Genomic DNA, 27,393 nt, shown 5'->3' with positions numbered 1-27,393 from the left:
AAAATTTATGTGTTCTACAAAAGAAGTATTCCTCTATATGAACAGATATCTGATCTGTGAAACCAATGCCTCCAAAACCAACCTGTTTATGCTATATTGCTTGAACCTAGGTTAGGGGATGTAATCATTGGCAAGGCGAAGTTTTTCTACTACCAGGATCCTGAACTATTTGTTCAGCATTCAATAATAAAAATTTTAGTTCGAATTATACAACAAAAAAGTGACGTAAGAAAACCCGGGATTCAGGGGGTTGATGGGATTCAAGGAGTTGGTAAGCTCAATACAAAGATTTATAGTTTCAGAGCTTCCGCAACCCAATTGTCCACCTCGCCTACGCGAGAGGAATCCTGTTACAAATATAAGTGTAGAATTAAGTAACTAATCTAGATATATATGGAAAAGCAACACAGTACAATTTTCAAAAGAAAATTATTTCAATATCAACTTTTGTTTGAATTTCTGCTACAAGCATTTAATAACAATTCCAAAAAGACTGCACGAGGAAGACGCGAAAAAGCTAAAACATGTCCATATTATTTCACCCCTTTTTTACCAGCTGACTTTTTTCCTGCAGGTGATGCCTTCGACTTGGCACCTTTCTTATTTACTTCTTTGCCTCCCTTCTTAGCATTAGCCTTTGCGTCACGCTTCTTTGCGTCTTTTTTCGTAGCACTCTTTTTATCGCCTTTACGATCCTGATTAGCCTTTTTCTTGTCGGCCATGGATACCTTACGCCGACGACTCGTTCTATAATACCTTGATCAAGTACAAGAAAACAAATTCATGAAAACAGTTTAGATATTTATTTATATGTGCTTACCTCTCCGACTTGGGTAACCTTTTATGGCACATAAATGCATTCATTAAATGAAGCATGCCAGAGCAAACGCTCAAGACACCAGCTGCCACTAATATGAGTTGTGCATAATTACCACAAAAGGATAACAGTACAAATATCAAGCTAATACCGATTAGGATGCATAATATACCAATTAAAAAATTGAACATAACACCCTGTAGACAGAGAGGAGACAATGTAAATAACAAATTTTGGGTAATTAAAGTAAGGATCATAGTAGTGAGGCACTGTTCCGAGTGATGAAAGAACCGGTTATGTTTTAAGCGGTTGCAAGACAACCCATCAGAGTTTCTTTCAAGAGTTAAAACATATCGCCAACTAAGTGGGAAAAGTCGTTTCTCAAAATACTTTTCAACATCCCCCACTCATAATTATGTATTATAAAAAAATCTCGAGATTTAGCTGGTAAATTAATTAGGAGTTTTTTCAGAAAGTTGTGAATATGCAAATCTCGTACATTGATACTATACCTTTTCCAGTTTAAGTTCAGAAAATTACAATTCAAGTTCAGAGTTTCCAATTCAAATTCAGAAATTTACAATTCAAGTCCAGAGTTTCCAATTCAAATTCAGAAAATTACAATTCAAGTTTAGAAATTCCATTTTAAATTCAGAAATTTAAAATTCAAATTTAGAAAGTTACTGTTCAAGTTCAGAAATTCCAATTTAAGTTCAGATAATTACAATTCAAATTCAGAAAAATACATTTCAAGTTCAGAAAATTACAATTGAAGTTCAGAAAGTTTGTCAGGAATTTTTGCTTTTATGCAATGACAATTAAAGTATGTAGCACATTGACTGCCAAGGCACTTTCAGCAAATAAGATGCTGGAGCCACAGCATTTTTTTATTAAATCCCATCAGAGACATCAAAATTGGAATTTAGGGTAGTGCTGGTAATATTTTCTGCTTAGAAACAGGCGGTTTTTAACTAATTAGTGTGTCACACACATATGTTCGACGTGGCGCCTACCGACTTTTTTTATTTCAGGGCCATGGCGGACATATATGCACGACAAAAACATTGGCTAAACATCAAAATACATCGTCGTCATACAAGCTCTACTTTGAGGAAGGGCGTGAAGTGGTACCGCAAACTGGGTATAGAATATCTGTAGAATATTATCAGTAGTAAATGCTTTTGTAGTGTACAAGAAAGCTACGAAAAAAAATAATGCAAAAATACGGTGGTTTAGAGAACAAATTACTTCATCACTTCTAAATTTCCAGAAGCCAGAAAAACATATGAAGCCAAAATCAGGCAATTTTCATATTTTAAAAATAAAACTAAGTGCAAGTAATACAAAAGTACGTCGAACATGTAATTTATGTTATCCCAGAATAAAACGAATAGAAGGAAGGGAGATCGCCAGAAAGAGGGCTAAACGAGTACACACGTATTGCCCGGATTGTCCCTAAGAGCAATTCATGTGTTTAGAATGTTTTGGGAATCACCGCAAACAAGTTTAATGGGTTCATTTGTATAACTACTTTATAAAAGTAATATGTAAAAAATTTTGTGTTCCTGTAATAAAATGAATTAAATTTTTTTTTTCAAAACCAATTTTTTCCAATTGTTTTTTGAGCTACGCCGAAGCCACTATAACAGAAATTTCATGGGAAGCCATATAATTTATTATTGAAAAAAATCATATTTATCGTCAATCGTTGCTGTGTGACATGGCGAGAGAGAAAAATAGTCGTTTCGGACATATATGTCTGACGTGGTGTAAACCGCATAGTACAGTGTCACACATATATGTCCGACGTGGCAGTCAATGTGGTAGTATGGTAAATGTTAGCGTTAATAATCTGATTCAAAGATAGTTTAACGAATTTAGGGAAGCTCTGCTTATTTTACACCTTCTACTAACGTTCGTATCGCTAAATTGTTGAATAAATATCTCCAATATTCAATAATGCAAAATGGTCTTTATTAGACTACTTTGAAAATACTTCACAATAACACTTATACTTCGCAATCAATAGCGTGCTTAAATCAAACTGATTACTGAACTACTCAGCTTTTGCTGCTTTTATACTCTCTGTTGTCTCGTCCACCCATTTCTCCTGAGGTCTAGTAACTTCTCGAAATTCATGCTTGGGTACCATCCATATATGTACATGTATATTTGTAGTTTGTATCCACATGCGTGTGTATATGTGAGTACTACTTCTGCTCATGATGATATGCGTTTGTGAATATCTCTACTGCCTTGCATGTATGTGAGTAAGTGATGATTGATTTGATGTACACAATAGTGGCAGCTTACTTTATTGTTGTTGTGCCTTTATTTACTTAGTATCATATTAATGATGTGAATCAATTAGTGATGCTAATATTCGTTACACTACTATCTTGTCAGACATTGGACTTCTTAACTCACTTAAATCAATTTTGTTTACATGAAGGAGATAGCGAAAAAAAACCATTTCCTCTCTTCTCTCTCCTATTCTCATAAGAGGTCAGTTACAAGGACTTCCAGCTATAGTATATGCAAAGGTCACAAGCATTGATCTGCATTGAGTATGACAGCAGTGATGACGAAATCAACGGAGCGTCCACAATCCCACAAGTAACGTATAAGTAATGTGTGCACTAGTGAGCTTCAATTATTCATCTTTTAAGGTTATTAGTGGACTAACCAAAACAAAGAATATCAAGCACTTATATCCACTAACACACATTTACATAGTCATTCTTCGTAAAATGAATAACCGTTCATAAGGCACGAAGCAGTTCAGTACTCAATTGTCTTATTGAGCAAGAAAGTCAACTGTGTTATACGAAAACACTAATTGGAATAAGTAATACTAATAGTGCAATAAAATGAATAAAGTCATATCAGTCTTCTGACGCTAGCAACACAACGATGTACACGAAACTAAACTGAATACAGCGCTAAAGAAAAACCGATAATAAACGAAGTATACAGTGTAATACACACGAAACCAACGTGCTACTGAGTTAAAGCGACTATGATTTCAGTTTATACTCAACAATGTCATATAGCAGAGCCGGCCACACAAATACTAAAACAATTGCATAAGTGTGTGTAAAAATTGAGTGACAACTCCCCACAGTGTGCTAAAAGAAAATGTGGACTGTGAAGTTCGAAATTAAAAAGGACTCTGTTTATTTGATTTCAAGCTAATCCTAACAATATTTACTTATATTCATAGGGAGGTCGAGCTAGCCAGATAAAACTTTTTTATAAAAGAAGGTATGGTGTTTCTTCAATACAAAATTTACTTAAAAAAATCACTTTTTCATTAAGAAAGAACTATAAAACAAAGTAAATGTAAAGATAGAAATATATATTTTCAAAACATAAAGTTATTCAATAAAAAAAATGTATAAAAATTAATAAAACCAAGTAGAACGTATAAAAAGTTACTTATATTAAATTGTCAATATTTATTAATAATTAATTAATTATTATTAATTATTAATATTTAAATCGTCAATATTAATATGTATGTTCAAAGGAACTTAATAATACTAACTAAAACGTATTAAAAGTCACTTTAACCTTGCAGCATATTGTTTTTATTATGTGCCCAAAAAGTAGCATGGACTTTTCCTTTTGCATTCACTGTTGATTTTAGTGAGTGACAAGCGAAAGCAAACGATCGTGATCGCACATCGTTAGTGTCTGTGTGAAAACACGAACTCAAATTGCACAATGTGCAACTTTTGGCCGGCTCTGTCATATAGTATGGGACATATGTGTTGTGGGGTACTCGTATGTATTTTCTATTTTATGTGCTAATCACTCATAGGATTTTTCTGTACTTGACTAAGTACACATTTAGACAGAATTTTTTGGCTCATGACTAAGTGACTCAAAGCAGATCTGTGGTGTGCACAGTTCATGTCTTCCTCCACCTGCCTCTCGCAACTCTGTGGAGGTCTCCCACTGCTTCCAAACTGCGGTGTTGACTGAAGTACTTTCATGGCCGGAGCGTCCTCTTGCACTTGTTACAAAGAGTTATCCTCCGTTTGATTTCTTAGCTCGGGATGTACACGCCTTGGAGAAAACTTGGGGTACAGTATATCCAAGCCACCATTGTCAACGAAGCATCAACACTTCCGCAAATAACATATAAGTATTACATTACGCAGTATGAATTGGAATAACTTTTGAAAATAACACCCTAGTTATAATTTTCTGAATTTGAATTGTAATTTTCTGAACTTAAAATACAATTTTCTGAACTTAAAATGCAATTTTTTGAACTTGAATTGTAATTTCTGAATTTCAATTGGAACTTCTGACTTGAATTGTAATTTTCTGAGCTTGAATTGGAAAATCTGAACTTGAGTTAGAATGGCTGAACTTGAATTGCAAATTTCTGAACTTGAATTGTAATTTTCTGAACTTGAATTGCAATTTTTGTAAATTTCTGAACGTAAACTGGAAAAGGTGAGCTCGTGATATTCGACTAATCGAATATTCGAATTATTCGAAAGCTCTAATATTCGATTTTCCGAATTCGATTTCTCATTTTAAGTTATGCAGAATTAAACGTTATGCTCTGCTCCTGTGAATATGATCATTTGAAGACTTTTTTTAGTTTTCTTGGGGATTATTTTTGGGCTCTACCGGTGTCACTTCGGGATCAGTTTGGGGTAGTTTCGTAGTCGTTTTGGAGACTATTTCTAAATCATTTTGGAATAATTTTTGTGCTATTTCGTGGATCTTGCGGGGTCATATAGTGGGCAATTTGTGATAATTTTCTGATATCTTGGGGACTATTTCAGGAATCTCTCGAGTTCATTTCAGTATAATTTCGGGATGGTTTTGCAGACTATTTCGCGACTCTTCCGTGGTCATTTCGGAGTAAATTTATGATCATTGCATAATGACCTTGGAGACTATTTCAGGGTCGTTTTCCCCATAATTTCGGGGATTGAAGACTATTTCGGTGCTCTTCGCGGGTCAATTCGGGATACATTTCTCTTAATTTCCTGATGATCTTGTGGACTATTTCAGAGTCATTTATCACCCCAATAATTCCGGCATAAATTTTTGTAATTTCGTGATGATCTTGGGGACTATTTTACAGTACTTTCAGGGTTGTTCATAGCCAGGGGCGGATTAAAGGAGGGGCTTGCAGGGGCTATAGCCCCGGGCACCAGCATCGGGAGGGCCCCGCGAGCTCGAATAAATAATATCATATTACGTATTTGCGTACACATAATTTAAATTTGTTTGTACGATATGGGTATTAAATGAAAGGTGTTAATGAGTATTTTAAAAGGGCGTGGGCCTTAGTTCTATAGGTGGACGCCTTTTCGAGATATCGCCATAAAGGTGGACCAGGGGTGACTTTAGAATTTGTTTGTACAATATGGGTATCAAACGAAAGGTGATAATGAGTATTTTAAAAGAGAATGGGCCTTAGTTCTATAGGTGGACGCAGGGGCGGATTAAAGGAGGGTCTAGCAGGGGCTACTGCGCATCGGGCCGCGCGAGCTCGAATAAATAATATCATATTACGTATTTGCGTACACATAATTTAAATTTGCACCTCTAATTTATATACATTAGTAATATGGAAAAGAATACACGCACTCGTTAAGATAAGATAATATAAGCAAGCACGTTCAGAGTTCGGACTATAGTAAGTATATCGTGACATATGCCCACTGTAATCTGAAACATTAGATGAATTGGAAACTAAAGCAACAAATTTGATAAAAGTTCGGATGATTTGAAAAATGACTTATTATTAGAACTCAAACAGTTTATACCCCGCTTGAAACTACAGCCAAAGGTTTTTTCTCTAATAGAACAGAAAAATTGTATAACGAAACAGAAAAAATTTTGTGCTCTTTGCAAGTTCTTAATTGGATTGTAAATATGAACATGATCGAAGTATTCCCGAATATCTACATCGCTTACAGGATTTTGGTTACAATTCTAATAGCAAACTGCGAATTTGAAAGGCCATTCTCGGTTTTAAAAAGAATAAAAAATATGTATCGGTCAACTATGTTAGACGGTTGGCCGCATTGATGAGGTTAGGCATTGAAGTTGATTTACTTCGATCGACTGATTTTGATGATTTGATAAGTGACTTTGCGAGAGCAAAATCAAGAACAAAATATTTTTAATTGTATAATAATTTATAGTTTTTAATATATAAGTACCAAAGAAAAAATATTTGCGAGAATAAATTATAAAAATAATTATAACAGTTTTTATTTATTTAAAAAAAAAAAAAAAAAAGATCATATTTTGCTCCCTTAAGTGGGCTCCATATTAATTTTAGTCCAAACGGCTTTAAAATTTTATCTACACTACTTATTTCTTCCAATTTGCAATTAAGTTGTCTTTTATAAAACACTGTCGATGAAATACTGCATACATGAATGATGCACAGAAGTGGCCGGCTTATCTTGCCACTATTTTCGTTCTTATTTAATGCTAGGTCAGAACTATTTCTCTAAAGATTTAGGGATTGGCGGATTTGAAATTTTTCGAAATAGTTTCAAAATTTTCTCTTCTTTAGGCTGAAATCCAATGTCCTATGAACAGAATGCTCCCAAATGGCATTAATCACGCATTCCTGGAGCCGCCAAGATGTATAAAAATATGAGATAAATGTTGAGTTTCATAGAACTGTTTCGAGAAATCGTTGCTCAAAGCTTTTGTCAGCCGATTGTCACTTACCACAACTCGAGTGTACTTTCCATCAAGAAATATGGGGTATGAGACGTGGGAAAAGTACGGACGCCTTGATTTTTAAAGCTAAAGATATTTGCGTTGACCATGAACAGGTTCCCGAAAATTGTAAAAATGTTAACCATTATTTGACTTTCTTACCGAAATATTGATTTTTCCCAGAATTTTTGTGTGCTTACTTATGTTTTTCTTACTGGAATCGGAAAGCTCGGGAATTGCTACTAGGGGACACCATTTTTGAGACATATTTAAAGATTTCAATACCTACTAATCGATCAAATCAACAAAGACTCAAGATAGAAAAAATATTTGGTACATACATGGCGTATGCGTAATTTTTTGTAAAAACACTTCATTCAAAATCGAATAATCGTTGAGTTGCGATTATTCGAATAATATAAATAAACCAACAATTTGAATAATTTCGCTATTAATAAATGTACAAAAATTTGAAATCGAATTACTCGAATATTTTTAAGAGCCCTCATTAAAACGTGATAATAGCAAATCCCGAAGATTAAACAAGTAAGGAAGTCTAAGTTCGAGTGAAACCGAACATTACATACCCAGCGGTACACTTGAAATGCTGTTGTTGTTTTGTGTGCTTAATAGTGTTACAAGGCTGCGCAATAATACATGTACATATGGTTCTATTTTGAACTAATTTTCGTTTAAAGGAAGCAAAAAGGATACAGAGGATAACACCAATGAACTTGAGAGGATAATAATGCAGTTTTCCTTCAGATATGGGGATTTCCCCACTATTTATTAAAAAAAAAAACAAGTAAGGGTGTCTAAGTTCGGCTCTAACCGAAAATTATATACTCAGCGTGAACTTTAATTGTACATTTCATTTCAGATAAATTACTTTTCTACATAACATGTAACAGTCTCCCCATATCTTCTTACAATAATACTTGATAAGTGAAATATCATTTATTCAAAACTATTTTTTGCTAAGTTATAGCTTAATATTCTAGTCTACGACCCTTTTAAACTTGTTTTATATGTTCTTTAACCGATCCCGTCCATTTTTACTAGAAATATTTTCTGCTGTAAGGAAAATATGTGTACACAATTTTATTACGATCCGTTAATTTTTCTTCGAGTTATGGCTCCCGAAACATAGAAAATTGCTTTGTCATAAAACGGGCGGTGCCACGTCCATTTTCTAAAATTTTAAGTTTTTCCTATTTATTGTTATAAATCCACTTGGGAAATGAAATGTCATTGATATAAAGCTCTTTCGTCCACGACCCTTTTAAAAATCTTTTATATAAAAATGCGTGTGGTCCTTAATCGATTTCGTTAATTTTTCTTCAAAGCATTCCTTATAGTAAAGGCAACCTCTATGCCGAATTTTGTTACGATAGGGTTAACGATTTTTGATTTATGATTAATAATACTTGTAAAATTTATTTTATCACAAGTGGGAGGTGCCACGCCCATTTTAAAAACTTTTTCAAATTTTTATCAAGAGTCTCAATATCAGTGCACACGTCAAATTTCAATATTCTAGGTGTATTATTTACTAAATAATCAGGTTTTTTGTGTTTTACAAAATGTTATATACATATAAAAAGTGGGCGTGGTTATGATCCGATTTCGCTCATTTTCAACACCAATGCATTCTGGGTCCAGGTAAACTCGTGTACCAAATTTGGTGAAGATATCTCAATATTTACTAAAGTTATCGTGTTAACGGGCAGACGGACGGACATGGCTCGATCAAATTTTTTTCGATACTGATGATTTTGATATATGGATGTCTATATCTATCTCGATTCCGTTACACCTGTACAACCAACCGTTATCCAATCAAAGTTATAGTACCCTGCGTACAAGTACAGCTGGGTATAAAAAGGACGAGGGCATGGTTTGCAATAAGCCTAAAAAAATCTGGTGCCTGATATTGATCCGGTTCGTTCTAGGACTAGGTACAATTTGTTTTGCTCCGTCGTTGGTCCGTCTCAAGTCATGGATGTTAGGTGCACCTCAAAGCAATCACACACCAAGTTTCACACAACTACCCTTTGCAGTATCCCAAATCTAAGATAGGGTAATATTCCACTCAGGTGTCGATATAGTATTTCGACCTGCCTTAGCTCATCTTTCAGTTCGATTAAGCCGTTCCTCGAGTCTTCGTACCACATTTGTTGTTCGCGTATTTTTAGTCTGTTGTCATGGCAGTTCGTATAAAAATTACGATCCTGTTTATCCGATTACTCGGTCTCGTGCATCATTAATAGAACATACCAGCGGATCAATGCCCAGTGTATGTAGTTTCCTTGAAAGCATGAGATAAACTAAATCCGGTATGAATGCAGAGAATATAAAAATTAAATATATGAACACAGCTCCACCAACTTCATTCCCCAGCACACAGTTTGAAGAGATAAGACAAAATATCACAGCGCCTATAGCTAAAGCCTCCAGTACCTATCAAAGCAGAGAGAACATCAAAAATTCGAACATTTCCGGTGAAATCCTTATTTACTCACAACATTCAAAAGGAAGAAGAATTTACACTTTTTCCTTTGCTTTTTCAGCTGATCAGTGTTGATAGTTTGTTTTGATTGTTTTTTTGCCATACTTTGTTTCTTTCGATAAATAGATTATGATTATAACTTAAATGTAATTTGAATTACTTTGAAGGTCGCAAAAGTTCTATGCATGATACAAATATTACAAGGTAAAGCCGGTGAGAGCCGAAATGACGTTTAAAAAAATTTAAAAGGTCTGACTGCTCTCACATTTTTATTTTTTTATTTTGGTTTTGTTTTCATAACAAACTGTAATATATTTGGTAATTCTATGGTTCAACTATATTGTAACGAATTTACTGAACTTCCTCTTATTTGCAAGCTCCTGCTAACGTTCTTATCGCTAAACTCTTGAATAAAATAACTCCAATATTCAATAATGCAAAATGGTCTTTATTAGACTACTTTGAGGGTACTTCACAATAACACTTATACTTCACAACCAATAGCGTGCTTAAATCAAACTGATTGCTCATGCCTCAGCTGGTGCTGCTTTTATATTCTTCGGTTTCCTCGTTCGCATACTTCTAGGCGTTTCTCCTTCTAGAATTTACTAGTTCGCTTAAGAGTGCATACTTTTGTGAGTATCTCAGAAATATGCATATGTATGTGTGAGAACTACTTTGCTGATGATTGCATATTTTTTGTGAGTATCTCTCCGCTGCTGTATATGTGTAGACATAATGATTGATTTGTTTATGCAGATACAAATGACTGCTTAGTATCGGCTTAGAGATGATATTATCCCTTAGTGTTGCTAATATTCGTCACAATATTATACGACAGCATAACATTCTTAATACATATGCCAAAATATCAAGAGGGGTATCAAAAGACGGGTTTTGGATCCAGGTTCGCGCATCCTAAAGCGGAGGTTAAAAATTTTGCGTCTGTCAAGAGATATTTGCAAAAGAAATTGAAAATTTTCATGTGGCTGTTGTAATTTTGATGACTTTGTGGAAACCACAAAAAAATTGTGAACATATGTAAATGTTTTGAGCGGATATAGTTTTGGTCACCAAACCTGTGTTGGCCCCACTTAGGGTAATGCCAATGCAGAAAAATACTATGGATTCTATCCCCATTTTCGGAGCACTCAGGGGTTATTTTTCGGTTTTTTGTTTATATCTTTTGAATGAGCTAAATTTTTTATTTTCCGCCTTCGGATTATTGTTGTCGAGGCCAATACGCGCCTTTTGACACCTCTCTCAATATTTTTGGACGCGTATTACCAATGTCATGCTGTCGTATAGAATTACCATATATTTTTGCGTTCTAACATTAATATTATGAAATTTTATCCAAAACCGAATTTTTTATTGGTAGAAATAGCTTTTTTTTGGTGCGAAATAAATCTCAACGGTCAACCGCATTCCAGAAGTTTCAATTCAAGAACTGTATTGTTGTTTCCCGCAAAAAGAACCATCAGGCCACGATTCTCTTCTGAGGAATTTTCTCCAACAAATTGTTTAGAAACTTATCTGCGTCTGCGCGACGCACAGTGTTTCGTGTAGAACAAGCTAGCTGGACAAAATTATTTTATGAGATTTTCCGTTTCATATGCAGTCATTTATTACAACTACGTAATTTTTTTCAGCCATATTTTCTTTTTTTTTATTTTTTTCCAAAATTTTACTTCATATGCATACATTTGCTTATTTCATATACAGTAACTCATGTGAATAAGTGACATAGGTCCAAAAAAATTTAAAGGACTTAAGAATATTACTTTATTGTACTTAAATTGAATGGACTACAAATCTCAATACTCTAAAAAATTTTAAAAATTCCGAAAAAAATTTTAATTTTTTATGAAAATTCGTCGAATTTATCAAACATTTTTTAAAATAATTTAGTTTTTGTTATAGATCCATATATACACATTTTCTTATGGGAAATTACTTACTTACTTAATTGGCGCTTAACCGTCTAAACGGTTATGGCCGTCCAACAAGGCGCGCCAGTCGCTCCTTCGCTCCGCCAACCGGCGCCATTTGGTCACACCAAGGGAGTTTAAATCGTTTTCCACCTGGTCCTTCCAACGGAGTTGGGGCCGCCCTCTACCTCTGCTTCCATAGGCGGGTTCCGATAGAAACACTTTCTTGGCCGGAGCATCATCTTTCATTCGCATAACATGGCCTAGCCAGCGCAGCCGCTGCGTTTTAATTCGCTGGACTATGTTGATGTCTGCGTATAGCTCGTACAGCTCATGGGAAATTAGTTAAAATAAATTTGCGAAAGCGAAAATTGTAAGAATTGTCCAAAAAGGGGTGTCTACTTATTTATGTGAGTTACTATACATATGTACATACATATTTTTTATTTATTTGAGTATTTATCATGGCACTACAATTTTTACAAAATTATTTTATAGTACCAGTCAGGAATGTAAAAGTGAATTACAATAATAATAATAACAATGCAAATAATTAAATTAATTATGTGAAAATTACTTATTACAAAAAACTTAAAAGTAAAGTATCATACAAAGTAGAAAATACAATAGATTTAAATTAAATAAAACCTGATCCAACAAAAAGTTATAGGGTAGGTTATCTTTTATAAATATGTTATTATTCGCTATCATCACTTTCATTCGATGAGTCACTTGTGGAATAGTCATGAGCATCAGCAACACTACTGTGAAAGCTTGAAACAACTGGGGTATTTTTTGACTCCTCAACATTATCGGGGGACAGTAAATTTAAGACTTCTGAAGTCAGATATTTAAATTTTTTCTTAGGTATCTCCCAAAAAATGTGAACTAAAGGATCCTATATTATAAGCAACATATTCATAAGATATCTATTCGTGGCTTCACGCGACTGCTTTTGTGTGTTATCGTCCCTGAATCGTCTCAAATCTTTGTTACGGGCTTCCTCAGAAAGTTGACCAATAGGTAAAATTGCTGATTTTATAATATCAGTACTATGCACTAAGATTTTATGAACTGTAAGAGGCATATTAAACCATGGATAGAGATCTATATATAGTTTTTTAGTCTCGACCGCAAATTTTTCAAATCTTTGGATATTTATATTGTACGCAGATGCTAATGCGCGAAGGAGAGTGTCGAATCTTTTGATGAGCGTTACATCCAATCCCGTATTTTCAGCACTAGCCTCAGAATTTTCGAACAACCTACGAGCTGTGTTGCCGTCATTGGTATTGCCGAAACCTGGTTTTGGTTTATCTACTATCAATCCAAGTACACTTTTAAATTTATTCTGGATTTCGTTGGAACATAGCTTTACACTCTCTTTATCTGCCTCATTCAGAAGCTGCCCAAAGCAAACCAAAACCAAGATTATCTAGGTTAGGCGTAAAGTCCCGTAACTCATTATTCATATCTTTTGGAGTGGCACCACAAATATAACACTTTTGTGCGGAAGAAGTTTCAGTCAAAGCATTGCAAACTTTTCTGTCAATCATTGTAAGAAGCATATTGTGATTTACGGAAACTTTGTATTCTTCGAGCATGTATTTTGTTGGCAACAACGCACTTATCTCCTCTAAAACTTTGTTCGTTTCAAAAAGAATAAAATCTTTTGTTTCTTTAGAAAAAATAAATTTAATTGGTAGAAGAGGGTCGAGGATTCTGCCATACAATGTTACTTTTTCATCCTGTAATTGAAAAGGAACGAAAGATAATATAAACAAAAACTCATCAGTGTCAAAACTGCATGTAAACTTTTGCTTATATGTGCTATGGCCAGAGCTTCCATCGCAACCCCACTTGCTGATTAAAGTATACGTCAAGTTTGTAGGTAATAAACTAACAAAAACTTCTTGATTTGCTAAAACTAAACGCTCAACAGTTTTATCTAATACGGACTGGACTTTAATTTCCGCACGTGTTTCACCCACATCAATTTCATTTGGATAGCATTCTGCCTTAGCTTTTCTTAGACTATAAAATGATGGATAAACCTTATGGCCTGCCTTGATGCTCCACTTCCAAGTCGTTTTGTACCCATGAGTCGTCGACTTGCTATCTACGTAGTATGCTAAAGCTTCTACATTGCTCAATTATCTTGCATCTGGCTCACATGTCATCTTTTTTATAATGTTAGCAACATTTCTGTTGCCGGACATACGCGTTGATACTTCTGCCGCATAAAGTAACTCACCAGGACTTCTAGATTGCAAGAGGTCATCCACTCGACGCCGTTTGGTTTTTTCACTGCAGCTAACAAAGTCCTTCTTTCGTTTTCCGGGGTCGGGGTTACCTGAAGAAGTGGTTGGTTGGTCTGATGGCAACTTTGAATTCACCGTTATTGTAAATGTGAAGTCTGGACTTGAAAGCCACTCCGAGTTTTTATTCAAAAATCGCTCCTTATGTCTTCCAGAAGTGTTTCACTTTTGATCCAGCTTCGACGAATATGCCGAAATTTTTAAGCTTAAACTTTTTTATCGAATACTCGGCTGCTTCGCTTAAATCTTACTTAAGTACAACAAAACTCAATAATTCTTTATATCTGGTTTCCTTCGAATGTTGAACCCAAATGTCAAAAAACTACGTTCTTGGTACGGTTATAACTAAACTGCTTTGTGTTGTTGATTTTCCGACAGGGTGAATAGCTGATGATTGTTGTGCTGCCATCTTAAGTGTCGTTGATCGTTCTGATTTGTTATCAGTTGTGCAGTATTTATATTACATTCAGGTATTGGCGTAGATGCTAACAAATGGGGTTGTTTTGTGTAGCGTTCCTGTGTGGTTATACCTGCATTACGATTGTTTTGTATGTACCTGTTTTTATGCCTTGGTGACTGGTGCGGTAGGTTGTGGCAGGTAGTGAAGTCAGTCATCTTCGCCTTTTTGCTTTTGGTGTGCTCTGGTTGACCTTGCGCGTTTATTTTTGTGTGTTTTATGGCTACGTGTTTGTTCCCTGTACCTGGGAATTGGTTTTGCCGTTTGAAGATCAGCTTTAAAGGTTCAAATATCTCGTCGGAGCTGGTACGTACATACATCATATTTTATATGTGGAGATAACAAAATCTACAAAAAAAAAATTTAAAATAGATGTGCAAAGAATTCGCAATGGTTTTTTCTTTCTACTATTAGAGAATACTTCCGGCTATAACATATGTAAAATTTAGCCCGGATGTCCGCGGATTTATGTAACTTTTTTGTCCCTAAATTTAAAAATATAGGGTAAAAATACCTTTTCTTATTAATAACGGAATGTTAAATATATTGAAAATACTCTAATTGCGAAAGGATTACTATTAAAAAATTTTACTTACCTTCGGGCAAGAATTTTGCAAATTAATCAATGCATTTTACGGTCACTCCTGCCTTCTTACTTCAATTACTCAATATATATGAGCAAAAATATCAAAAAAAAAAAGCAGAAATCCCGTTATTTTGTTTGTTTTCTTTCATTTCTCATTACACTTTTCTTGGAATAAGAACTTTGTTTTTGTCCAGCTAGCTTGTTCTACACGAAACACTGTGCGACGAGAAGAAAAATCCGACTTTTACCGCATTCCAGAAGTTTCAATTCAAGAACTGTATTGTTGTTTCCCGCAAAAAGAATCATCAGGCCACGATTCTCTTCTGAGGATTTTTCTCCAACATATTGTTTAGAAACTTATCTGCGTCTGCGCGACGAGAAGAAAAATCCGACTTTTATACCGCCAAGGTGTACGTAAGAGATACATATTGTAACGTATTTGCTGCAAATCCTCTTATTTGCAACCTTCCGCTAAGTTCGAATCACTAAACTGTTGAATAAATAACTCCAATATGTAATAATGCAAAATGGCCTTTATTCAAGTACTTTCAAAATAACACTTCTATTGCTCGACAGATAGCGTGCTTAATCGAAACTGATTGATAGCTTAAATGAAACTGATTCTCGCGCCTCTACTGTTGTCGCCTTTTATACTGTCTGGTTTCCTCGTTGAATACTTCTAGGCTTTTCCATTCCAGAACTTACTAGTTAGTTATCAGCTACAAAATCACCAGCCACAACTACGTTTATAGCTTATCATATGCGCGTGAGTAATACTTGCACAAATTATTGCCCTCTATTGTGAGCACCTCAGATAAGATATATGCATGTATTTGTGCGTTGCTTCTACGCTGCGTGTACGTACATATGTGTAGACATAACGATTGAATTATTGATGTGCATCAAGTCACTGCTTAGAGATGACAGTACCCCTTAGTGTTGCTAATATTCGTAACACTGCCCTCCACCTAATTCTGATCGTCCCGATCAGACAAATCTCTCGACCTAAACGCTGCTGGCATCTCCAAATGAAACACCCTTCTGTTTCGTGGTGTCTCAATTGTTTGTTTACGGTAGATGACATCACTGATCCTCTTCACAACTCTGTACGGGCCTTCCCAACTGCACCAAAATTCGGATGGAACACCTTTCCGCCGCTGAGGGTTGTATAGCAGTACCAAATCTCCCTCCCGGAAACCTTCCGAATTATTTTTCTTGTCGTACCTGTGTCTCATCTTACTACTCACTACCCTGGGCCGTTCCCTCACACTCTGTTGTTTGGTCAATGAACTACTTCGTAGAGCTTGCGCTTGACGGATTGGCTTCGCATAATCAGTATCGTTCCCACGTTTCACAACAGTAGTACACTCTGGCTTGAAACTACCGTCGCATTCTTTCTGGGAAATTCGTTCCTTCGTTTTTGTGCGTCCATTTGGTTTTGTCAATGTCAGTGTTTCTCTCGCAGGTACTTTTGATTTCACTTTATTTGGCCCATTCGATCCATCAACCTTTACCTTTGACTTTCGTGGCCTTTGTCGACTCTTCTCCACCAGTACTCGATTACTGCTGAACCCTTTTTCCAAACTGAAGTTAAGTGGCACATCCTGGTTCTTATAACGCATAATCCTTTTCTGCATGTCGATCCTGATGTCATGGTCAACCAAGAAGTCTACTCCCAATATGACTTCATCAACGATCTTCGCCACAACGAATTTGTGTAGAACCGTATCCATTCCAATCAAGACTGCACATATCCCTTCTCCCTGGACTTGGTTATACCCGCCAGTAGTCGTACGCAATCTTGCTCCAGGTAATGGCTTTACTCTCCTGTTGACCAAATCGGATCGGATTAAAGAATGAGATGCGCACGTATCTACAGTCAGTACACGCTCCTTACTATCCACATTTCCTCGGACGGTAAGACTGCGTGATTTCCTTCCAATTTGCGACACAGATATCACAGGACATTCAATAGCTGGAGATAGCCCTCGATCTCTACATCTTACTCGCTCTTGCTCATCCCTTCCAGCTTTGTTTTTAAAACCACTCATGCTGTTGCAACCACTAGGATCAAGATCGCAATGACGTGCAATGTGACCGGGCTTCCCGCATTTGAAGCATTTGATAACTCTCTCACTCCGATTTTGCGATCCTTTTAGCGCCTTCAATATTGCGTCTACCCACTCTGGCCTTTCTACTTCCACACGGCGTGCTTTGAAAACTGGCTTACACAGAAGCGACGCTGTTTCCTGAATCAGAGCTTGTGGAACCGTTTCTGCGAATGTTGGCTTTGGGTTTGCGTATGTAGCTCGCTTTGTTTCGACGTCTCGTATGCCATGTATAAAGCTCTGAATATTTACCCTTTCAGTGTATTCCACGGGTGCGTCCGCATTCGCTAAATGTGCCAGCCTTTCAACATCTCACGCAAATTCTTGCAATGTTTCACCAGGCCTCTGGAAGCGGTTCAGTAACTCCATTTGGTATATCTGTCTCCTATGCTCAGTTCCGTATCGTCTCTCTAGAGCACCCATCAATGCTTCATAACAGTTCCGTTCGCCCTCTGGAATGGTTTGTAAAATCTCAGCTGCAGGCCCTTTCAATGCCATGAACAGTGCAGCAACTTTATCATCCGCATTCCAGTTGTTCGCTGCGGTCTTCTCAAATTGTAGCTTAAACACCTGGAAAGCAACAGAACCGTCAAAAGATGGAGTCTTTACCTTTGGATTGCTTGCTGAAACAGCCGGGCGATTCAGTTTTAATTGCTCCATACGACCTTTTAAATCATCGACATCTGCCTGAAATTGTGCGATTTTTGCATCCTGCGATTCAAGTTTTGATGATACCCTTGCTTCCTGTGCTTCCAGCTGCGAGGATATGCGAGTTTCTTGTGCTTTCAACTGCTCAGCCATATATTTCTTCTGTTCTTCTAACTGTGTTTCCATCTTGGTTGTTATCTGTGTCGACATTTCTGAAATACGCGTTTCACGTGCTTCAATCTTTGATGTTATTCGTGTCACTTGGGATTCCATCTTGGATGTTATACGGTTCTCCTGCGATTTCATATATGTGCTCTGTTCTGCCAGTTGAGATGACACTGTCGATGTTTGAGCAGATATTGCAGCTAAAATCATGTTCAAGTCTGTGCTCGTAACTGTCTGCGATGTTTCATTTTTCTCTTCAATTTTTGTTGTCTCCTCGTCATCAAGAGGAAGACATACTCTTCCACGTTAATTCCCTCTAATTCCATTGCCTCTCGTAGTCGTGCTTGAAGTTCGATTTTAATGCCGGTTGTATTCAATCCACGGTTCTTCAACTCCTTCTTCAGCTGCTGGATCTTCAATTCACTCCACTTTGCCATGTCCAAGTTGTATTCGAAGTCTTCGGAATTTATTCAACTATTCCTCTTCTGACACCAATTGTAACGAATTTACTGCAAATCCTCTTATTTGCAACGTTCTGCTAAGTGCGAATTACTAAACTGTTGAATAAATAACTCCAATATTTAATAATGCAAAATGGCCTTTATTCAAGTACTTTCAAAATAACACTTCTATTGCTCGACAGATAGCGTGCTTAATCGAAACTGATTGATAGCTCAAATGAAACTGATTCTCGTGCCTCTACTCTTGTCGCCTTTTATACTGTCTGGTTTCCTCGTTGCATACTTCTAGGCTTTTGCATTCCAGAACTTACTAGTTAGTTATCAGCTACAAAATCACCAGCCACAACTACGTTTATAGCTTCTCATATGCGCGTGAGTAATACTTGCACAAATTATTGCCCTCTCTTGTGAGCACCTCAGATAAGATATATGCATGTGTTTGCGCGTTTGGGCTAGTTATGGGAAGATCTCCACTGGGTTGGGAGAAGCAGGTGGGGGAAGACTTTGATCTCTCTTGGTGCCCCCTGTTGGCGTCAGTTATCACGAAACAGGGTTAGCTGGAGTGACTTAAGCGCCAATTAAAAAATGTATCTGCCAACCGCGAGAAAAAGGACCAAAACAAACCAAATAATACCTCCAAGATTATATTTTTTCTGCAGTAGCGAGGACACTTGAGACTGCTGATCTATTATAAAGTGAAGTTTCAGCATATTTAAGGGTTAAAGACGTATCAACCAAGTGAAGAAAGATGAATGAAAAATCGATAGGGGTGGTCCCCAACATTCGCTTCTTAATTAGAAGAGGTAAAGAAGTAAGGCCTTTTCTTTTGTCCCTTTGCAAAAATAGGACGTGTTGAGGTATCCATTATATTTGTAAGTAATTTTTTTTCCATATACATAAAAACCGATTTCAAAACTTTTCGAAATATTTTTCACTTATTTCAAAGCACTTTATTTTTTTGGCATTTAAAAAAGTGAAAAATGTCTAATACCTATATGACCCTACTTTATTTTCGGGTATTTTATCTTCAATTTTTTGTCGCACTCCCTCCTAATACGGCTTCAGTACTACTTCAGTGTAAGTGTGTAAACTATATTTCAAAAAACTAACGAAATACAAGAAAAATACAACCCTGTTCATTAAACACAAACGGGCCAGTTGGTTTTCGAAAGGTTTTTTTGACATTCGGCCGTTTTTTCTTTATTTTTTTCTGACAAATGAAAATTTTGTTTTTAGTTTGAAAATTTGGTGCATAAAAACACAATTAAAATCAACTTTCTTGTGAAAAAAGTGAACCATTAGAGATCGAAATAATTTTCGCGTGTTATTTGCATTGTTTTTATTGTTAAAAATGTTAATGTAATAATAAAATGTAAAACATAAACAAAAACATGCCAAACTCACTAATTATGGGGGAATAATGGTCTCGCTTTTTCATGATAGAAATTGTTTTTGTGGTTTGAAGTTCCGATAAAGTTTCGTCAGTTTTTTAGCTTGAAATCCAAGCAAAAATAAAGTAGTGTCATATATGCTTTACTTTAGTTTGTAACAGCCTGACCCAGATGCTCATAAAATAAAAGAAAGTGGGTTAGGTTAAGATCTTTCTGTGTTTTTGGGGCTAACTGCTGATTGGAAGTCTTAAGAGAATACATTTCTTATCAGATTACTAATATGACATGTCCCTAGTAGTTCCTTGACCAATTGCTTTTTTCCGATAACAGCTTAGCGGGGAAGGGGGTCGCTTTTTAAGGCAAGAAGGTGGTTTTTCTAGCCATAGATCAATTTATTTTTTCTCAAGTGGAACTGTACCGTTTGCATGGTTGCTATTGAGACATGAGCTAATTTTAAAAGGGTTCCAACTGTTCTTAACTATCTCGGCTAGTTTCGTAATGTCCGTTCCCTGAATGAGATTGGTGCCGATGCCAGGCTGGTTGATGTCCCCGTGAAAGCAAGTGCCGACATCACCGCCATGCAAGAAATGCGATGGACGAAGCAAGGAAAACAGAAAATTAAAAATTGTTGCATTTACAGGAGTGTTCATGCAACTAAGCGCAGTTTCGGGGTTGGATTTATGGTGGTTTTGTCGCCAAGTTCTGACGTTTCCGCCTGTGGACAAACGTTTCGCCGCTATCCGCATAAAATCAAATTTTTTGTATATCTCTCCCATGCACCGACGGAAAGGAAGGACGATGAGCTGAAGTATGCACTATACGTCCCAGAGAGTTAGGGGCTTAGAATATACCCCCGGTAGGTACACCTGCAGAGGCGACTAAAATAACCAAACTTTTCAATAGGCTATTTTGCGCCACCCCCTCAGGGGATGCCAGCACAACTTATGGCTTCTCCAGCCCAATTGTCAACCTCATCTACCCGTGGCTAATCATATTTCTTAGCAGGCAAGGCTCCGGCGACGCCAAGCTCCTCATGGAACTAGAGCTAGAGTGGGATAGACTTGAAGTTGCAATGTGTTTATATTAAATATTTGCCGAGCTGGTCGGCCTTGTACCTTAAAGGTATTTTTACCAGGACGTACCGGATCTCTATCCGGCAAAGAACCATCAACAACGAAAACACATCCCAAAAGCTTCGAGGAGTGTTTTTCTCGTTACAACAACGCATTCCAGTGTATAGAGCGCACATGCGAGCTCCGCACCGCCGTGATAAAAAAAAGTCGTGCTTGGGAACTTTAACGCCATAGTGGACAAGAAAGGTATTTGTTGCCCCACGGAAAGTTTAGCTTCCACAACGAAACCTCCATTATTGGGCTGAGGCTGATCCACTTCACCTGTGATCGAAACATGGTCCTGGCTATGACCACCAGGTTTAGGCATAAAAATATACATCATGGCTGTGCAATCGGCGAAATTCAAGTAACCAGATCGACCACGTTGTGATATAAATGGTAGTACCTTTATGGTGCTTGTTACCGAGACGTGCCGGATCTATATCCGGCAAAGGACCATTAACATCGATAAAACTCCCCAAAACCTTCGGGGATTAGATACTTATTTCTTTAACCGTAGCTTTTCATCCACCACATATTTAATCGCAGCAACTTCACCTTGGAAAGTACTGTAGTGATCAGCCAATATGAACTTGCGGCGTACATTAAGCTCTTGACAAAAGACCTCCCACCCATCTTTACGTCCAACTTCGACCCATCCGTACACAAGTTGGCTGATATGCTGCCCCATATGAGTCCCCTTCCAGTTTGACTACCATCTCATAAAGCCAGGGTGCTATAGTAGAGTAGTATAGAGTATACTCTTGGCGAGAGCCCATCTCTTGCCGATAGCCCCCTTGCAGCAGTACAAGGAAACTGTAGCCGTATTGAAAAATCACACTCAGTTACTTAGTATTAATTATTTTTGTGAACACTCTCTAATTACAGTATTTTACATATTTGTTTATCATATCCATACATATAGTCTAATTATTTACACGCATTAAGATTTGTAAGGTGCTCTACTGAATAGTGCTTCACCTTCGTCAAGATTCGCGAACACAAATACCACGAAGACCCCATGTATAATGGCAGCGATAATTTCAAATAAGCCAACAACTATGAACCATATCTGAATTATATTTCCACAGCCAGTGTAAGAACACATCGCACAAAGTCCGGCTATAAGACAGAGCGTAGACATCACGATATTATAGCAACCACCCTATAAGAAATCAGGAGATAATGTTAATATTACTAAACTAGAGCTTACGATTTCCCGGAACATTCTCGCATTAGGTTCGTGAGAAACCCGACACTTACTAGGTGGACTTGAACGATTTTTGTATACTAGTTTGCAAAAACGGTAGAATTACAAAGGTTATGCTTTAACTGGATGATATACGCATGTTTTGGGGGGAAAAGTCAAAAAAGCCCAGACGCCTAAGTCTTCCTTATGACTGCTTTTGTAAGCTGATTTCATCAAGAATAAGAATGCAATTGTGTAGTGCTATTATGCCACCCTCGGAAGGAAGATGTTGGGCTCTAAAGCGTGAACACAGCAAACCTGCCTTTTTTTGCTTCTTCTCACAGCTCTTCTTATCTGACGTCAATTTTACTTGACGCAGCTGACGAGGTCAGCGTCATAGTTCGCTGATGCTGCATGCAACACGGTAGTGAGGCTCCGCGGGAGGAATTCTATATTCGATACGGGGCTGCAGATAAAGTAATGATTTGTTTGGTTGCGATGCCAATGCTAAGCACTCCGTCTATGGTTAGTCACGAATTTAGGGGTTATGTAGCTAGCTGGTTTGTTTCCCAGAGCATGACAGTTGCACCATATGTGGACTAATTGACCCCGAGGCCCTTAGCATGAAGCTGGAGAAAGCCTTGAAGTCTGCTCTATGTATGGCGTGGTCCAACACTTTTCATTATAAATCTATTGGAATCCCAAACTTATTACGCTAAAAAAAATATTACCTCAGCTTATTCAACCTAAGCCGTTCTTGTGGCAACAGCAAAAAAGCCGCAGGTGCTACAAGATATATGTTAAATGGAAAAGAAGCGCTGGAAGAAGTTCTCTTCGTCTATCTAATTAAAGAATCTTCGAGAATTGGAGAAACTCTCTCAAAAGAAAAATCTTGCTAATGTCGTTTGAGCTCTGCATAAACAGTGGAACTACTAGCAGAGCACACTTCCCAGGCCGAAGTTAGAGCAAAATGAATGAACTAATATCACCAAAGAAGATTGAATGGGCAAACAACAGTTTTTCGCCAAACAATTCCAGCGATGCTAAAAAAAACCTGCTTGCTAGTGATACTCTGGTTTGAATTTAAGGCCCACCGCGGCCGCTGTGGTATGATGGTAGCGTGCTCCGCCTACCACACCGAACATCCTGGTTTCATGCCCCGGACAAAGCAACATCAAAACTTTAGAAACAGTTTTTCCAATTAGAAGAAAATGTGTCTAACGGATGCACCCCTCGGCAATGTTTGGCAAGCAGTTCGAGTGTACTTCTGCCATGAAAAGCTCTCAGTGAAAACTCAGCTGCCTTACAGATGCCGTTCACAGTCGGCATAAAACAAGTAGGTCCCGTCCCGCCAATTTGTAAGAAAAATTAAAAGGAGCACGGCACAAATTGGAATAAGAACCTCGGCCTAAAAATCTCTTCGGAGGTTATCGCGCCTTTCATTTATTTTATTTTTAAGTTCGGGTAAATCATACTCTTTTAATTGGAGAACGACTAGAGTGTTCTTTATTCCAAATGTCTGCAAAAACGATGATGAAAGGCCCAAGCCCAACCAAGTCTATGTTTTTTTTTTAAACTTTTGAAAGAAGACTGCCGAACATCTATATTCGTAGTAGTTGAATTCTCGGGGATATCTAAAATCCATAATACCTATCTTTATGCCCGTTAAACTGAATCTGCACTACCTATTTTTCTTGTAGCGATAAGGAGATCCCCCGAAGGTGTTGTGGAGTTTTATCGATCTTGATGGTCCTTTGTCGGTACGTTCCAGAAGGAACTTGGTGTCGCCAGAGCGTCGCCTGCTAGCAGGATTCGTCGCGGGTAGGCGAGGCTGACAATATGGCTTTAGAGACTATAAATTGCGCTGGAAGCCCCTTGAAAAGGTTGGGCAACACAAAAGGCTGATATGGAAACTCATTATGTGAACTGGAAAGGCTTGGCTGTACCGTTCGGAATGATTACTGCTAAGCTGGGAGAGCAAGCGAGGCCCTATAACATCTCTGGAGGCTTGTTCACCAAGCGGTGTCTTGCCAGTAGCATTCACAAGTAGGACAAAAGATCAAACGAACAAATGCTACATACACCTAAGCTGAATTGAAGGCTTAGCTCACTCAGAGATTCTACTAACTGAATGTAAATAGCACTGTATATAAAGAGCCGATTTTCTAATAGCCGTCGATCACGTGTCCACCATAACATGAAATTCGGATTAAGGTGCCGGGTATCGTAACATAGATGTGTTATAAGACAGAACGGCGTAGATCTTGATGTTTCTGGAGAGAACGACGTCATTACACCACTGAGACCAATGAGAGTAGCTGAGGCAAACAATGGATTGAAGCTGATATCTAATCGTAGGTAAGGTGAGCTCTGCCTATATCAGTGTAAGAAGCGAAAATATTTTTGAGCTGAATTCAGGTCGTATAATGCTTAGATCTGGCTGTTCTTGATATTATTTCTTTTTGCGCCTCTCTTAAGTATGGCTTAAAGTATAAAGCAGTTTTGGCTTAACAGTAGCGGGAAATCGCCATCGAGAAATTGGAAATACACACGCTTGCTCCGAGGGCTCTATAAACTAATTCCACAAGTATCAAAATGAGAAGATGCGTAAAGAAATCGTAAGCCTTATTACAATCCCTGCACCACAGTGACGAAGGAACTTACGAGTGGTGCGTAGAATGGTTCAGTCAGCAGGCATCCCATAATCGCAAAGCAGATATCCGATATAATTGGCACGAAAATTAAGTTCATTGACCACCAAATACGACTGGAGACTTCACGTGATCCAACGCAAACGCTCGATACAGCATAAATTAAAAATGAAAAAGATAATATTTCGAGTATCTGAAAACAAAAACAATTACGGTTAAGTCTGCATGGATAAATAGCGGTTTAATTTGAAAATACCTACAAAACATATGATATAAACTATTCCGCATATAATGCAAACGACTAAATGTGTATAATCGACTTGAATTAATACCATCAAAAATTCTTCTGAAAAAAAATGAAGTGTAAAAACAAAACTAATTAAATACAAGTTTTAATTGATTGCTTCGTTTTTTGACTTCCTTTTTTGAACTATCAGAAAAGCATTGAACAACTCATTAGTTCAACTTGTCGCTGTTCACACACAAAAGGTTTTGTTGCTAATTATGGGCAACTTCTCTTTTAAAATTGCGTATCATAAGTAAGGCGAATTCAGTACCAGGTGTTGTTATCCCAACAGCTGATTGCTTCTTCTTGATTATTTTCCATTCAACCCCTTGTACAACAATATGTCAGATAATCGGGATCAATGAAAATTTTCATTTGACTTGACATTTTTCAGCACGGCGAATTGGTTGAATTCGCTTTGCCACCACCTGCTACGGATTCGCCTTGCTGGTATGGATTAGCCTTGATCATAAGCCTCTTTCTAATACCTATATGACACTACTCAAGACGAATTCAGTAGTAAGTGTTGTTGTCCCAACAGCTGATTGCTTCTTCATGATTATTTTCCATACAGCGCTTGGACTTTAATATGTCAGTTAATCGAAATCAATTAAAATTTTCTTTTGACTTCACATTCTTCTGCACGGCGAATTAGTTGAATTCGCCGACCGTGTGCGCCGCCATATTGAAGATCCTGTCAAAATGCTTCCAAAACGCTAAAAAGTAGCCATCTTGAACATCCCGTCAGACAATTGACAGATACGATATCACACTTGTTTTCAAGGCGAATCCATACCAGGTGTTGGCAAAGCCAATTCACCCAATTCGCTGTGCAGAAGAATGTCAAGCCAAAAGAAAATTTAAATTGATTACAAGGCGCTGTATGGAAAATAATCAAGAAGAAGCAATCAGCTGTTGGGATAACAACACTTGGTATTGAATTCGCCTTGCTTGTTTTATACACAATGACCTAAATTTTGTTCGAATTAGTCATTCGGCGCTCTGCTCTTCTTTAGGTAGTAGAACCCCGTATGTTCTACACTTCTCTACGCGGAGCTCTTTCAAATTTATTCTAGCCATAAAGGATCATCTTTATATGAAACGGTTATAATATTTTCGGTCGATTATGGAAAATAACTTGGTGTTGTATTCAACTCTCAATAAAGGCCTGGTTTCCTCAAAACCGATGTCGCTATACACGGCCGTTACATAGCGGTAGAGTACGTTGTCAAAAAATGTTACAATGTAAAAGTAATTATGTAGAAACTAAGAAGACGGTGAAGTCCACCGTAAAGTAATATAGCGACAGGGCAATAAATATTACGGCCGTCATTTTTTTGCAAGGAAACCAAATTCATACCTAGGGCAGGTTTTTTCCAAGATTTGGCGCATAGTGTAAATCGATCGATTCTGGTGCATTTCAATCTTTTGCACAATACGTTTGCAGGACTTTATATGCGATATTAGAAGGCTGATTCCGCGATATATTAAAATGAATTAAATTTTAATCAGTACATGAATATGTAATCAATTTAATAGATAAGTGTATTAATTAACATCAGAGTATACATATGTAACATTTACATAAGAGAAAATTATTTTAATTTACAACTAATCATCATCTATTTCACTCATTCCAAAGAGTTTGTCATCTCCCTCAAGACTGCGCTTCACCATAAAAGTGTTTGCAATGTGCAAACCGCCAGCGAGTAAAGCAAATATTCCAGCAACAGTTGTCAGAACTTGAGAAGGATTACCGCAACCGGTAAACGAAGAAAATGCAAAAATTCCAGCGAAAATACTTAGAGTAGCCATGGAAATATTATATATGCCACCCTAAATAGAGAAAAAAATACGTTATCACCAATGGTGGCATGTAAAGCATAACACCTACTTAAGATAATATCAAATAAATTGAAGGCCGATCTACATATATCTATTGTCGGAGGAGAGTCTTCATATACCAATCAAAAACATAACTTTTTATAAAGAAGATGCTGACAAATAAATAACTTCATACATGTTGATCAGCCCTCGTATATAAATGTTATCA

General features: G+C 37.1%; 3 protein-coding genes across 5 annotated transcripts in view; all 3 read right to left on the bottom strand.

The window, feature by feature from the left end:
- Window positions 1–533: 533 nt before the first annotated feature.
- Window positions 534–10,140, bottom strand: LOC137248705 (uncharacterized). The gene is made up of 4 exons (XM_067779618.1): window positions 10,051–10,140; window positions 9,806–9,988; window positions 821–1,014; window positions 534–756 (listed from the first exon to the last, which is right to left on the bottom strand). The coding sequence occupies exons 1-4, from the start codon at window positions 10,138–10,140 to the stop codon at window positions 534–536; spliced, it is 690 nt and encodes a 229-aa protein (XP_067635719.1).
- An 11,961-nt stretch (window positions 10,141–22,101) lies between these two features.
- On the bottom strand, window positions 22,102–25,897 carry LOC137248704 (uncharacterized). The gene is made up of 4 exons (XM_067779617.1): window positions 25,843–25,897; window positions 25,315–25,400; window positions 25,068–25,247; window positions 22,102–22,379 (listed from the first exon to the last, which is right to left on the bottom strand). Exons 1-4 carry the CDS (start codon window positions 25,895–25,897, stop codon window positions 22,158–22,160), a joined length of 543 nt encoding a protein of 180 aa, XP_067635718.1. The 3' UTR covers window positions 22,102–22,157.
- Window positions 25,898–26,716: 819 nt separating this feature from the next.
- LOC137250491 (uncharacterized) overlaps window positions 26,717–27,393 on the bottom strand; it is a 39,151-nt gene continuing 38,474 nt past the window's right edge. For all 3 annotated transcript variants that reach the window (XM_067783378.1, XM_067783377.1, XM_067783379.1), the window contains one exon: window positions 26,717–27,176. In XM_067783378.1, the coding sequence (XP_067639479.1) occupies window positions 26,952–27,176 (225 nt within the window). In that variant the 3' untranslated portion in view covers window positions 26,717–26,951. The remainder of the gene's footprint in view (window positions 27,177–27,393) is intronic.

This window comes from Eurosta solidaginis, chromosome 4 (assembly GCF_040869045.1).
Source record: "Eurosta solidaginis isolate ZX-2024a chromosome 4, ASM4086904v1, whole genome shotgun sequence".
In the NCBI taxonomy this organism is placed as follows: Eukaryota; Metazoa; Arthropoda; class Insecta; order Diptera; family Tephritidae; genus Eurosta; species Eurosta solidaginis.
Note: the sequence above shows the minus strand (reverse complement) of the source record. Positions and strands in the feature narration are given on the sequence as shown.